At 40.9% G+C, this 15,544-nt stretch overlaps 1 protein-coding gene across 1 annotated transcript in view; it reads left to right on the top strand.

Annotated features, from left to right (window-relative positions):
* Positions 1 to 15,544, top strand: part of CRIM1 (cysteine rich transmembrane BMP regulator 1) — a 262,328-nt gene that overhangs the window by 151,234 nt on the left and 95,550 nt on the right. Inside the window, exon 5 of the mRNA XM_004369565.2 lies at positions 8,341 to 8,462. Coding sequence (XP_004369622.1) covers positions 8,341 to 8,462 — 122 coding nt within the window. The remainder of the gene's footprint in view (positions 1 to 8,340; positions 8,463 to 15,544) is intronic.

Raw genomic sequence — 15,544 nt, 5'->3', positions numbered from 1 at the left:
GTCAGAAGAGACTGTGAGAGTTGCTGTTAAATGTCGAGTAGCTAAAGCAAAAGGAAATAATGATGAAGTCTAAGAGCTAAATAGAAGATTTCAAAGGGTGGCTCAAGAAGACAAAGTAAAGTATTATGAGGACATGTGCAAAGACCTGGAGATAGAAAACCAAAAGGGAAGAACATGCTCAGTATTTCTCAGGCTGAAAGAACTGAAGAAAAAATTCAAACCTCAAGTTGCAATACCAAAGGATTCTACAGGGAAAATGTTAATGCAGGAAGTATCAAAAGAAGATGGAATGAATACACAGAGTCACTATACCAAAAAGAATTGGTCGATGTTCAGTCATTTCAGGAGGTAACATCCAGGAACTGATAGTACTGAAGGAAGAAGTCGAACCTGCACTTAAGGCATTGGCAAGAAACAAGGCTCCAGGAATTGACGGAATACTAGTTGAGATGTTTCAACAAAAGGATGCAGCGCTGGAAGTGCTCACTCGTCTATGCCAAGAAATTTGGAAGACAGCTACCTGGCCAACAGACTGGAAGAGATCCATATTTATGCCTATTCCGAAGAAAGGTGATGCAGCTGAATGTGAAAATTATTGAACAATATCATTAATATCACATGCAAGCAAAATTTTTCTGAAGATCATTCAAAAGTGGCTGCAGCAGCGTATCGACAGGGAACTGCCAGAAATTCAAGCCAGATTTAGAAGAGAATGTGGAACCACGGATATCATTGATGATGTCACACGGATCCTGGCTGAAAGCGGGGAATACCAGAAAGATGTTTACTTGTGTTTTTTATTGACTGTGCTAAGGCATTCAACTGTGTGGATCTTGACAAATTATGGATAACATTGCGGAGAATGGGAATTCTGGAACACTTAATTGTGCTCATGAGTATTCTGTACATGGATCAAGAGGCAGTCATTCAGACAGAACAAGGGGATACTGCATGGTTTAAAGGCAGGAAAGATGTGCGTCGGGGTTGTATTCTTTCACCATACTTATTCAGTCTGTATGCTGAGCAAATAATCTGAGAAGCTGGGTTATATTGAAGAAGAACGAGACATCAGGATTGGAGAAAACTCATTAACCACCTGCGTTATGCAGATGACACAACATTGCTTGCTAAAAGTGAAGAGGGCTTGAAGCACTTACCGATGAAGATCAAAGACTACAGCCTTCAGTATGGATTGCACCTCAACATAAAGAAAACAAAGATCCTCACAACTGGACCAATAAGCAACATCATAATAAACAGAGAAAAAATTGAGGTTGTCAAGGATTTCATTTTATTTGGATCCACAGTCAGCACCCATGGAAGCAGCAGTCAAGAAACCAAAACAGTCATCGCCTTGGGGAAATCTGCTGCAAAAGACCTCTTTAAAGTTTTCAAAAGCAAAGACGTCACCTTGAGGACTAAGGTGCACCTGACCCATGCTGTGGTGTTTTCAGCTGGCTTATATGCATGGGAAAGCTGGACAATGAATAAGGAACACTGAAGAAGAATTGACGGCTTTGAATTATGGTGTTGAAGAAGAATGTTGACTATACCATGGACTGCCAAAAGAACAAACAAATCTGTCTTGGAAGAAGTACAGCCAGAATGCTCCTTGGAGGCAAGGATGGTGAGACTATGTCTCACATACTTTGGACATGTTATCAAGAGGGATCAGTCCCTGGAGAAGGACATCATGCTTGGTAAAGTAGAGGATCAGTGAAAAAGATGAAGACCCTCACTGAGATGGATTGACACAGTGGCTACAACAGTGGACTCAAGCATAGCAACAATAGTGAGGATGGCACAGGACCAGGCAGTGTTTTGATCTGTTGTGCATAAGGTCGCTATGAGTTGGAAACGACTCGACGGCACCTAACAGCAACATCCCATTTTATGGATGAGAAAACCAAGCCTTTGAGAGTTTCAGTGGCTCAGTAGTGGTTACACACTTTCTGATGGATGATTGTATCAGATAGTAAATAAAGTTGTTCTTTTCTTCCCTCATAGTTTCAAGTGTATTCAGGGAGGAAGGAGTTTTTGTAAATGATCAAGCAGGTACTAATAATTACCATTCCCATTAAAAAGTTAAAACTAGCTGTAGTTGGCTTCTTTCAGTGGAATGTGCAAATTAAACTGTGACTACCCTGCCCCTCTAAGAGTGAATTTCTCAGAAAGGGAGTCCCTGATTACTTTCAGTGGAATCTCCTTGAGAGGTTATTATATGGGCAGATTGCAGAGCTCTGCCCCAGACTTTCAGAAAAACAACCCTGGACTGTGGTGACCCGTATTCTGTGTTTTAAACAAAATCCGTAAGTGTTTCTTCTCACACTAAATTTGTAAGACACTGCACCTATAAACTCTCAGTCTAAAATTTATTATAATAAAAAATATAAAAACAATATGTGATCTAACCCCTGACTTAGTAGCCATGAAAAAAAAGTATTCCAGACTATTATCTGGATGCTTGTATCATACATTCTTTCACTTACAAGATGAATAAAACCTGCACCCTGCACTGGAGAAACTCACAGAGAGGCAGAGGAAATCGCGTGACAAGCAGGCACACTCCTGACATTACGCTCAGAGGAGGGAAAATTAATTCTGGTTGCTTCCTTTGAGCAGAGAAGGCCTCGATGGGTGGGTGGTCCTAGTGGCTGTGTGGAATTCGCCAGGGGCAAAGGAGAGACATGCATTCAAGTTGGCATGGACACATGAGCTGTGGCTGGAGTGATAAGGGGTGGGGTGTTGTATTCAGTGAATGGCAGGTAGCCTTTGTTGCTAGAGAGTGGGATGTAGGATGGAACCGGTAGAATACTGAAGCTAAAAGATAGGTAGAGGCCAGGGTTGTGAGCATATTATAAGCTGTGCCCAGGAGCTAGGACCCTGGCTTTCTGACCTGCCTGGGACTGTCTGTGTAGTCCAGGAAGCAGAGAACATGAAGGGAAAGAATAGGTATGCAGCGCCTTCTAGGCAGCAGAAGCAGCCAGCGTGGGCCTCTTAAGGAGGTGAGTGCCCTGTAGGGGCTAGATGATTTCTGAGTGCTGTTCACCAGGCACTCAGGCACTCAGATGCCCACTAAGCTGAATCCATTACCTCCATGAGAAAAAAAGACAGCTTAACCAAATCCCACCTGGCTGCAGCTGTGATTACATTATGCAGAAATTCATTAATGTGGTGCATTGATTGATCATTATCTTAATACTGAGGATAACATTAGAGGCTTGATTTTTTTTTTCTGGCAAATTGCAAAACAGGTTGCCTCTTGTTTGGAGTTAAAAGCCCTTAGCCCACATATCGTATGATTCCATTTAGATGAAATGTCCAGAATAGGCAAATCCATAGAGATGGAAAGTAGATTAGTGGTTTCCAGGGGCTGGGTGGAGGGAGCAATGGGGAGTGACTGCTAATGGGTATGGGGTTTCTTTTTAGGATGATGAAAATGTTCTAAATTAGGTATTGGTGGTGGTTGTACAACCCTGTGAATATACTTTGCTGTTGTTGTTGTGAGGTCATCGAGTCGGTTCTGACTCATAGCAACTGTACGTACAACAAAATGAAACACTGCCCGGTCCTGGGCCATCCTCACAATCATTGTTATGCTTGAGCCCATTGTTGCAGCCACTGTGTTAATTCATCTTGTTAAGGGTCTTTCTTTTTTTCACTGACCATCTAATGAATGTACTAAAACTACTGAATTGTACACATTGAAAGGATGAGTTTTATGGTTTGTTAATTATATCGCAGTAAACCTGTTTGTGAGGGTGGCGCAGGACCAGGCAGTGTTTCATTCTGTTGTACAAAGAGTGGCTGTGAGTCGGAACTGACTCGACACCACCTAACGGCAACAACAACAAAAGCTGTTACTAAAAACCAGCCGTTAGCGTTTCTGCTCAGGGTGTCGTGCAAATACCAGCTCTGCCTGTAGTGGCCTTTTTGAGCTCACAGCATAGAAATCTTATCTCAGTTCTTTGCTTCCCACTTTCTTTTGCATTTTTGTTTTGTTAGTTAATAGTATTCCTCTTTCTTCATTTCCAGTTCTGTTCCATTTAAGAGATATTTATTTAGTGACTGTACATAACAAATACGAAAAGTACATGTGGTAAGATGGGTACTCAAGTCACCACAGAACAGAGTAAGAGAAGTGCTTTCAAAAAAGTACGAAGTTTGCAGATTCAGAGAAGGAGCTGTTATTTGGGATTGGCCTAGAAAGGCAGCTAGAGAGGAGGGCTGGGGGAAGATTGTTCAGGAGGGAGCCAGGTAGGCAGCACAAAGTGAGGGCTTGAGTGGAGAATGGTAGTGTGACTGACGCATAGGGAAAATGAAGGGAAATACTGGGAGATGGAATTGGAAAAAGAACATGTAGATTTGAGAGTAGGGAATGGTAGACTGAGGGATTGATAATGTAAATGAAGAGTAACTGAAGGTTTTTGACTGAGGAAGTGCAGGAATTGAGCCTTAGGAAGAGTATCCAGGCACCAGGGTGTAGTCTGGGTTGGAAGAGGGAGAGACCTGGATGGGGAGATGAGGTTTAGAGCTGGAGAGGGTGGGGTTCTCAAAAGTGAGAGGTAAGTGGTGACATCAACTTAATTAAGCTTCTGTTTCTCATGTTAGTCTTTTTCCTCTGCCCCTAATACACAGGCTTTATCCAGGGATTGGGGTAAAGGTAAGGGGAAGGGGAAACGAAAAAAGAATAAAAATGAAGAGAAAGAACTGGTGAGGACAAGGTACAGTGTGCATGGTTCATAGTGTGCATGGTTCAGTTGTTCTGTAATTCAGCATTTCCTCTTCATGACTCAGTAGACGAGAATCTAGTCCCTTCTAGTGGAAAACACAGAGAACAGGAAGCCCTATTTAATTTCTGGACAGTTGATGAAGCTGTGCATCCTACTGTTTTCTCTGAAAAGGGAAGGTTACATGCCTTCAGTATAAGTAAACCAGAGAATCTAGAATAATCTTATTAAAGAATTTTTAAAAACTACATTGTACTCACATAAGGGGACGTAATAGTTTCCTTGGCAGATATGGGTCCTGAAGGGGTCCGCCTTTTGTTACCTGAGAGAGTAAATGTAGAAATATCTATCAAAAGATAACTCATGTGAGTTGTATTATGTTGAACTATATAAAATTGCTGTTTGTCCATTTTTAACCTGCCAAAATGGCAATTCCATAAGATTTCAGCCTGATAGCTGCCTGATAGATAACCTGTCCTGAGCCCAGATTTTCACTTTTTTGAGTTCCTTCACAAGTTCCTCTTCATTAAGAAGTTAATGGCCTTTAACACCTGCTAATCTCCAGGTTCAGAGGAGGCTATAAGAAGTCAAAACTTGGTCATAGGTGAGGAGGGTCAGCAGCAAAGGAGAGAAGGGGCAAGGAGCAGGGAGCATGCCACTGGCAAAAACCAGGGACTCTGAATCCTGGGATCTTCAATACACAGTCATTCTGGGCTTAGAAATGAAAATTCAACACGAAGGACTTTTCTTTCTTAAAAAGGTTAATAGGCAGGCATATGCGATTTTAGAACTACCATGTGTTGTAGACAACCTTGCGTGCTTCTCTAGGAAAACAATAAACAACCAAAACCAATTTCTGTGGAGATGATTCCAACTCATGGTGACCTCATATGTGCAGAGTAGAACTGTGCTCGATAGAGTTTTCAGTGGCTGATTTTTTGGAAGTAGATCTCTAGGCCTTTCTTCCAGGATGCCTTTGGGTGGACTCAAACAGCCAGTCTTTCAGTTGACAGTTGAGTACTTAACCTTTTGCACCACCGAGGACTCCAGGAAAACAATAGAGATGTTTAAATTTTGGAGAATAGGTCAAAAATAAAAGAAAGAAGATGGAAGGCAGACAGGTGTGGTTCTCAGCTTGGCATGATTTCTAACAGCCTAACGGAACATCTAGCACTTCTTAAGTGCACATAGTGTTCAGTAAAGGTTGCTGAAATGTTGAAGGACAACATATGATGAGGTATTTTTTGGCTGATTGAATGCTTGGTATTTAAAATAGAACACATCAGTAGGTAAGCATGTGAATTCTAGGAGATGTATAAGAGAAGATTAGCCTGCTAATCTTGTAGGATGCTTCCATTCTAGGCACATTTCAATATTGGGATCAAGGTGTGGTCTAAACTCCATTATTCTGTAAACTCCAAGGAGTTTAAGTTGTACAGAATGTCAGGTATAATAAATTTAAACAGTATATTGTTACTGTAATATTACAGTGATATGTATGTTTACATGCATAAAATTGCAGTGGCTAGCACATAAAAATGAAAGACTATGGGATGACCTAGCAGGGACTAAAAGCCCAGTTCATATTTACTCAGTCTCTAGAGGGTGATCGTCCTGTAGGAATACAGACTATGAAAGGAGAGCCCCCAGCGCAGCTAACACAAAACAGACAAACACTTATTTTAAACTGTAGGCTGAAATACCATTGCAGCAAAACCTTAATTATCTAACATCCTCTTCTCCCAGGTTTCCAGTATAACCATCACCCTAAGTGGGAGAAACCAGAAAGGACCTGCCTTATGGAGGGTCATTTATGCCTCTCAGTGGCTTTAGTGTGGTCTTTGGTGCAGATTTTAACTAAAATACATTTCGTTTTTAGTTCTGCATTTAGCTGTAAGTGTAAGTAAACCTCTGGCTTGGTTACTGAGGTACTGTGTACTATAAGCATATTTTCACTTACGAAAGATCTGAAGACCAATAGGAGAACAAACCAATCACCTAAATAAGAAGGAAAAAAATACAGAATTAATGAATGTGTTAATAGTTCTTCCCTGCTGGGAATGACCCTCCCTTTATCTTGACCCTTGCTCTACATACATACCCATGTACTTCCTTCGAGGATGTCTTTTTTAAGGATGCCTTCCTTTTACATCTGTGGGGCAGTTCTACTCTGTCCTGTAAGGTCGCTAGGAGTCAGAATCGACTTCATGACAATGGGTTTGTTTTTGTTTTTTTCACCTGGGATCTCCCTTCCTTATCCTCTCCACCCTTCTAATCCATGCTTCCATCCCCAAGGGAGTCCCAGAACAGTAGGCCAGCACCTTCTTCCTGGTATTACATTTACATGCCGACACCTTGCTACTCTGGGCTTCTCATTCCTGCCTCCTGTTTCATTGTAGGGAAAGTAGTAATTCAGTGACAGAATTCTTGCTTCCATGCATGAGACCCAGGTTCAATTTCTGGCCAATGTTCCTAATGCGCAGCCACCACCTGTCTATCAGTGGAGCAGCCTGCTGCTAACAGGTTTTAGCGGAGCTTCCAGATTTAGACAGACTAGGAAAAAAGGCCTGGTGATCTACTTAAGAAGAATCAGCTCATGAGATGCTATGGAGAACAACAGTTGATCTCATTATGCATGAGGTTGCCATGAATCCCGCCAACCTGATGGCAGCTAACAGCAACATCTCTAATGGTAGCTAACAACTACAACAACGTTTCATTGTAGCCCATCAGTGTCAGGCAGTTGCCTGCATTTTTCTCCTTTGATTTTACCTGCCCACGCTTGTTGTGTTTCTCTGCTTAGGCAAGTTTTGCAGCAGAGTTGAAGTTCAGGGTGAGAACAAGCAGAGCTAGTTCATTGCCCTTCATTGAACACCTACCTCATTCATGAATGGAGATAAATGCACATACGATAGCTTAGATGTTCCAAAAATTACGACTCCCAGCTTTCAAGAGAGATGTCACAGTTCGCTTAATAAATATTATGCCCTTTATTTATGAAGAGCTCCTCAGTCTTTGATCAGAGTCTTTCTTCTGATATTTATACACAATTATAAAATAAATGTGGCTCAAGATGGGGGTGCTACTAGAGACAGAGCTTTTCTGTGAAAAGCCATTAACTTGATAGTCAAAGGAAGAATCACAAAATCTCTGAAAAACACCTAAACATCAGCAGCAACATGGGGTCATTTTAAAATGCAGGAGCAAGCTTTCTGTATTAGCCCTTGTAGGCGTCACTGGTTTCTTGAATAATACAATAATGTCTGCATGTAAAGGTGGCCTTGAGTCATCAAGAAAATGTGTTTATGCTCAATATCAGTCTAGTTAAGTAAGTGATAAAGTAATGCATTTTAGAAATGTCTCTGTTGAAATGGTTAAAATTTTAAAAAAAAATTAAAAGATGGAGTGTTTATTAAGGAGATGTGCCTTGGATGTTTGAAAAGCAAATCACGTTAGAACCCCTCACTCCCGGTGATGCCAGATAAACAAGGCAGCGTGATCTATACAGGCCAGTTACTTTGCCACAACCACTGCCACTTTGTTTGTGGTCTCCTGACTTCTGTGTTGTTGTTTATTCATGGGGTTTTCCTTCCCTTTTCTTTGGTTTCAGATGCGAGTGTCTCTCTGGCTTATGTGGTTTCCCCATGTGTGAGGTGGGATCCACTCCCCGCATAGTCTCTCGTGGAGATGGGACACCCGGAAAGTGCTGTGATGTCTTTGAATGTGTTAATGGTATGTGGGGTTCTCTTGTTCTCAGAGAGTGCACATTTGTGCAGGAGGAGGAGGAGTGGGGAGGGCTAACCCTAGCTGCTTCTGCCTATTTAAGGCAGGGAATGTGCTCGGAGACCTGCAGAAACTCACTCAGAAAGGTTTGCTTAACAACCCACAGCACATAAAGGATGTTAGCACAGGGATCATTGTCCCATCCCTCAGAACGAGAATTTTGGAAATGTAATAGCACATTGCATGTAGCCATCACGCTGCACTGTGTTTCAGGGTTTCAGAACTGTTCAGGATTTCAGGAAGGGATGGTGGAACTTGTAATTATATTCCTCCTGCTGTCATTCAACCCCCATCCATTGCTGTCAGGAAGTAATCTGTGTAACTAAGAACACATCGGAGATAGCACAATTTGAAACAGAAAGACATCGTTCATCTAGTTCAGCACTTTCCCACTTTGAATGTCTTTGGCCAGTGTTTGGTTGTTACTATTGGCCTGCCTTAAGCAGAAAAAGGATTTTTCAGTCACAAGATTCCTTCAGACCTAAACCAACTCTCCCTTTCACCTTTCACAAGAGAGTTTGATACCTGTAGCTTGAGGAAGTAACATGGCCTTTATTGAATTTGGATGGCTAGAAGGAAAGAGACCCTAAAACGTGGCTCCTCCCTTAGCATTTTCAGAAGAAAAAGAATAAAACCTAAGCGAGTGAGATACCAATATTTGGCAGTATTATTTAGATATTCAATACTTGTACACACAAGGAAAATGGAGATGGATTTGGACAAATACAACAAAATGACAGAGAATCATATTAACTGCTACTGCCTATAAGATGGCAGAGTTCAGAGGGTTCCCTGCCCTTAATCCTAAATTCTTCCGTCCTCCACAAGAAAGGGTCATGTTAAAGTTGCGTCCTGTTCCAGTATGTCCTCCAGTTTTGGGGCCAGTGGCCACATGTTTTTTTTGTTTGTTTGTTTTGAAGAAGCACTTGCAGTCTGGCCTCATGGTTAAGGGAGAGCACAGACTGGAGCCAAACGACCTCAGTCGGAATATCTGGTTTCTCCAGTTACTAGCTGTGTAACTTGGTCTTCCTGGCCTTCAGTTTCTGCATCTGTAAAATGGAGTTAATAATAGTAAATTAAATGAGGTATTATATGTGAAACACTTGAAATTGTACCTGATATGCAAGTAGTCCTTATTATTATGTGTACCTACCTCCCATTTGGACACTGAACTGGGCATTCCGGGGGGGTGGAAAAGGTGAGGTGAACATCCTGACTTTATACATACAGGGTCTTTATAAAAACCTAATAAGTACAGTGCACATGGGGGAGGGCTGCAGAAAAAGTTGTGTGTGTATAGAATCTCTTCTCAGTGCTTCTCCCCACCCATGCTATTATCCAGCCATTAGTAATGTCTGGTAAACACCAGCAAATGGCCAAGCTGACCTTTTCTCTCTGGCACTGCTGCAGTTTAAATTGTTGTGGGTGATATTCTGTGAATACTTCCTCGTACCATTTGAGACCGGAAGAGTCTCTGTCTCCTTACCCTGGACTCCCCTGACATCTCAGATACACTTGTCACTCTATGCTGCAAGTACTTATGCTCATGTCTGTGTCCCATTCCAGAATGTGAACTGATACAGGACAGGGAGCATGTCACATTCACCCTTAGGTCTGTGGACATTAGCATATTATCTGACTCACATAAGATGCCCAGATTTTGTTGACTGAATGAGTGAGCTTGTGAGTGATGTGATTTGTGTCATCCTGCTTTCTTGTAGAGGCGGCTGTTAAATACTAGCCCATAGAGAGGTTACTTAGTGGGAGTCCTCCATCTTTGATTGCTCTGTACTTTAATCTTAAGTTATCTATCCACTAGAAATACCACCCCTAGTAAAATTTGCTGCTGTTTCCTCTGGGTGAGGAACAGGGGTGCGTTTTTCTCTGCTTGCTTCTTGCTGATAGAAACCCAAGTGTCATGCCTTTTTTATCAGGACGTTAGCTGAGGTGCCTTCAACCTGAGGTGCCTCAGACAGCTAATAACTGCTCCCCATCACAGCGTCCTTACATTAATCTTCAGGGCTTGCCCCCATTGGCAGATTCACTTGTTTTAGGACTCCAACCTCAGGACCAGAACTTCCGTCTGCCATGAAGAAATGTTCAGACAGCAGAGCACAGTCACAGTGTTGCTGGTGGTTGCTTCTTTCTTGTCACTGTAAACTTATTGGGTGATCTTTATTTCTTGTCCTGCTAAAGCATCTGCATTACTATATTAGTCATTTAGTTATAAATGAGACTGCAAACTACAACACTATGAAGATTCATAATCTTACAGAATCAGGTTTAAAGACATTCTGTCTCAAAGTCTTTCCACTTTGTGTTTTACTTCTTTTAACATATGTATATATACATACCTTTCTCTGTTTCTCTCTCCCCCTCCCTTCTCCCTCTGTGTGAATATGTATATATATTTAAAACTGCGTATATATGTAGGTATGTGTGCATGTATGTGTGTTCACACACACACAAAGGCATACCTCGTTTTATTGCGATTTGCTTTATTGCGCTTTGCAGATACTGTGTTTTTTACAAATTAAAGGTTTGTGGCAATCCTGTGTCAAGCAAGTCTGTCAATGCTATTTTTCCATGAGCATGTGCTCACTTCATGTCTCCGTGTCACATTTTGGTTAATTCTTGAAATATTTCAAACTTTTTCATTATTATTATTATATCTGTTATGGTGATCTATGATCTTTGATGTTACTATTGTAATTGTTCTAGGGCACCACAAACCGTGCCCATGTAAGACAAAGAACTTAATAAATGTGTGTGTTCTGACTGCTCCACTGACCAGTTGTTGTCATGTCCCCCACCACCACCACCCCCATCTCTCTTGCTCTCCTTGGGCCTCCCTAGTCTCTGAGACACGACACTACTGAAATTAGGCTGATTAATGGCCCTACAATGGCCTCTTAAGTGTTCAGGTGAAAGGAAGAGTCACACACTTCTCACTTTACATCAAAAGCTAGAAATGATTAAGCTTAGTGAGAAAGGCATATTGAAAGTCCAGGGAGACTGAAAGCTAGGCCTCTTGCACCAAAACAGTTAACCAAATTGTGAATGCAAAGGAAAAGTTCTTGAAGGAAATTAAAAGTGCTACTCCAGTGAACACACAAATGATAAGAAAGTGAAACAGCCTTATTGCTGATATGGAGAAAATTTTAGTGGTCTGGAGAGAAGATCAAACCAGCTACAACATTCCCTTAACTCAAGTCAAAGCTTAATCCAGAGCAAGGCCCTAATTCTCTTCAATTCTTTGAACGCTGAGAGAGGGTGAGGAAGCTGCAGAAGAAAAGTTTGAAGCTAGGAGAGGGTGGTTCATGAGGTTTAATGAAAGAAGCTCTCTCTATAACATGAAAGTGCAAGATGAGGCAGCAAGTGCTGATGTAGAGCTATAGCAGGTTATGCAGAAGATCTAACCCTGATGGAGATATACAAGGAGATTAATGTTGTTTTCGTGCCTGCTAACACAACATTCATTCTGCAGCCCATGGATCAAGGAGTAATTTTGATGTTTAAGTCTTATTATTTAAGAAATACATTTTGTGAGGCTATAGCTACCATAGATAGTGATTCCTCTGATGGATCTGAGAAAGGTAAATTGAAAACCATCTGGAAAGGATTAACCACGCTAGATGCCACTAAGAACATTCGTGATTCACGGGAGGTCAAAATATCAGCATTAACAGGAATTTGGTAGAAGTTGATTCCAGCCTTCATGAATGCCTTTGAGGGGTTTAAGACTTCAGTGGAGGAGGTAACTGCAGATGTGGTGGAAATAGCAAGAGAACTAGAATTAGAAGTGGAGCCTGAAGATGTGACTGAATTGCTGCAATCTCATGATAAAACTTTACCAGATGAGGAGTTGCTTCTTAAGGATAAGCAAAGAAAGTGGTTACTTGAGATGAAATCTACTCCTGGTGAAGATGCTGTGAACATTGTTAAAATGACAACAAAGGATTTAGAATATTACATAAACTTAGTTGATAAAAAAGCAGCGGTAGGATTTGAGAGGATTGACTCTTAATTTTGAAAGAAGTTCTACCGTGGGTAAAATGCTGTCTGTCAGACAGCATCACATGCTACAGAGAAATCTTTTGTGAAAGGAAGAGTCAATCGATACAGCAAACTTCACTGTTGTCTTACTTTAAGAAATTGCCACAGCCACTCCAGCCTTCAGCAACCACCACCCTGACCAGTCAGCAGCCATCAATATCAAGGCAAGACCTTCCACTAACAAAAAGATTACAACTCGCTGAAGGCTCGCATGATAGTTAGCATTTTTTAGCAATAAAATATTTTTTAATTAAGGTATGTACATTATATTTTTAGACATAATGCTTTTGCACACTTAACAGACTACAGTATAGTGTAAACATAACTTTTATATGCACTGGGAAACCAAAAACTTCGTGTGAATCACTTTATTGCGATATTTGCTTTTTTGCGGTAGTCTGGAACCAAACCTGCAATATCTCCGAGATATACTGTGTTATCTATATATGAGCCCATGTGTATATCTGTGTCTAAATAGGTAGGTAGAAAGACAGACAGGCAGACAGACATACATTTACCCTCCAGTGCTCCAGGAGAATCGTGCTGTTGTCAGAAGGTTACCATTAGGAAGTATTATATATCAAAGATTCATTATCATCACCTAGAAAAGCAGAAGTCTGTTATTTCATCTATATATTTTTTTTATGCCTTGCTTATCCACAAAGGATTTGAGGCAACTTTACAGTGAAAACAGATACAATAACATACTGGTAAAATATTAATGAGAAAAGGGAATCAGGGCCATAAAGTTGTAAGTAAAAGTTGAAAGTGAAAACCAAAGGGAAGAGCCCTTACATTACATACATGTCTATAGAGTTGCTGGAGTTAAACGTTAAACGTCAAATTAGACTTCCAGCCTCCTGGCCCTCAGAGTGAAAAAGGAGATAGAGTCAGATACACAATTCTTATTTTCAGAGGAAGAGAAACCTACTGGACAGAACATCGCTCTCTCTGATGGAAATTTCTCACATGGAAGTGAAAAAAGAGCACTGAATGATGAAGTGGATCATGTCCTCAGCTGCGTTAATAACACAGATACAGAAACAAGTTTCCAGTGACTGTTCCTCTCAAGAAACAAAATATTAAAATGCAACTCAGTGAAAGCAGTTCTAAGAGATCAGTTTGATACACAGTTAGAACGTAGGTGCCAGGAGCATTGTCTCTCAGTTTTGAGAGCTCTGCACCATGTAGGTGTAGGCCCAGAGACCCCAACTTAGGAGGCAGTGGGTTGCATGTTAGCGTGACTAACCTCAGATGCAGACATTGAGATTGCACGGTAACTTCAGTTCCTAAGCTGCCACCCGTGATCCATATGCTTGCATTATTTGTTTAATAAGGTAAGCGTTGAAGTGACAGCACCGGATTAAAAAATGTTCACAGAGAACTCAAGCATTCCTGAGTTTTGAAAACACTAGCCTGGATGAATTGATGGAGAGAATATTCCCCATAAATATTACTTCTCTTTGCCTGTTTTTTCCGTTTGTTGTTTTGTGAAGGGGTAGGAAGGTTGCAAACCAGATTGTGACAATTTGTGACTGTTCTCTGATAAGAGCCTAAAGTAGGGCTTGTGAGTTGTTGATTGAGCGAAAACCCTATTGTTTAGAAACCAAAGGTACGACTGAGCTCCTTTTAGATGAAATTAGAAGTCGTTGGACTCATCTCCTAGAAGTAGACCCCCAAAGCAGTGGTGGGACAATCCCAAATCTCCTTCAAGAAACAGTTCTATATCTGCTCCAGCCTGCAAGCAAATGTTTTCTCAGGAATCAGCTGGAGCTGAGTAATGGCCTCCACTCTTACATGGGGATGTGTTCTCCTTGTTGTCATAATGGCTTCATTGTCTTACACCTGCCTGGTGCTCTCTCTCCTGGAGGCATTTGGGTTTGAAATCTCAGGTATAGAACATGGAAACAATCATTTGCTTACTTAGATGTGACCAATTGTCCAATGTCTACACAGAAAAATCTAAATAAAATAGAGATCTTGATTTGAGTGTCACAGCCAATAACTGACTCTTCCAGCATTCTTAGTTATAAAATGTTCCTCAAGTAAGAAAATGAGTTAGTCTGTAGCATTGTATTATTGAATACAAACCAGTTAAAACTACCAAAAATACTTTGAGCCTTATAATATTTAAAACCAAACCATTTCTTTATGACAGGATAATTGACAGGGCCAGTTATATAGTGAGGCTAGTCCACATTCACATCAATAAGAACATACCATCAATAAGAACATACCATCGGTATAAGATGAAAATGATCTTCCTATTCCCAGTGGTGCGAGGACTGTGGGTGTGGGGAGCTAGTGTGGGGAGCAGGGACAGGGACATCACTTGCATGCAGCAAAATCATCCAAAAACAATTTCTTGTTTTCAAGAAGTAAGTTTAGAGGAAGGAGGATCAGAATACAACTCAGCGTGTGTTTTCAGCCGATTTTTGTGCCACTCAAAAAAAATTGTTATCCATGAACACACTGTCCCTGCCATGCTCTGATCCTTACAACAGTGTTAAAGTGCTGATTCTATATGAACGTTAGTAACTAGGAGACCTTATTAAGGCCATGTTGTCCATTGAATAATCAGTTCCTGTTTTTTCAAATACATATAAAAGGTTAATAAAAATTGGAAATAATCTTATGGTGACACTGCCAGAGTTCTCTGTAAGATGCAAACATGTAAAATTGGTCAGTCACAGGAAGGCCATATGCAAAGTCAGCTTACTCCTCATGTAAAATTTTGGCCTAGGAAATCTAGACATGCAGTCTATTAAGAAGAAAACTGGTACAAAAACATTTATTAAGAGCCTATTGTCTGTATAGTAATAATGCTCGGTAATGTTACTAGGCCCATAATGGTTACTGCTACAGTAACGGAGAGAACATAACACTTTGAAAAGACTCCTTTCAGTATGTATTTGTTGGACACCCATTGTGTTCCTGGGGCCATCTGAGGCTAATTTTGCTCAAGAATGATAAAA

This window comes from Trichechus manatus, unplaced genomic scaffold, assembly GCF_000243295.1.
Source record: "Trichechus manatus latirostris isolate Lorelei unplaced genomic scaffold, TriManLat1.0 scaffold00005, whole genome shotgun sequence".
NCBI lineage: Eukaryota > Metazoa > Chordata > Mammalia > Sirenia > Trichechidae > Trichechus > Trichechus manatus.
Note: the sequence above shows the minus strand (reverse complement) of the source record. Positions and strands in the feature narration are given on the sequence as shown.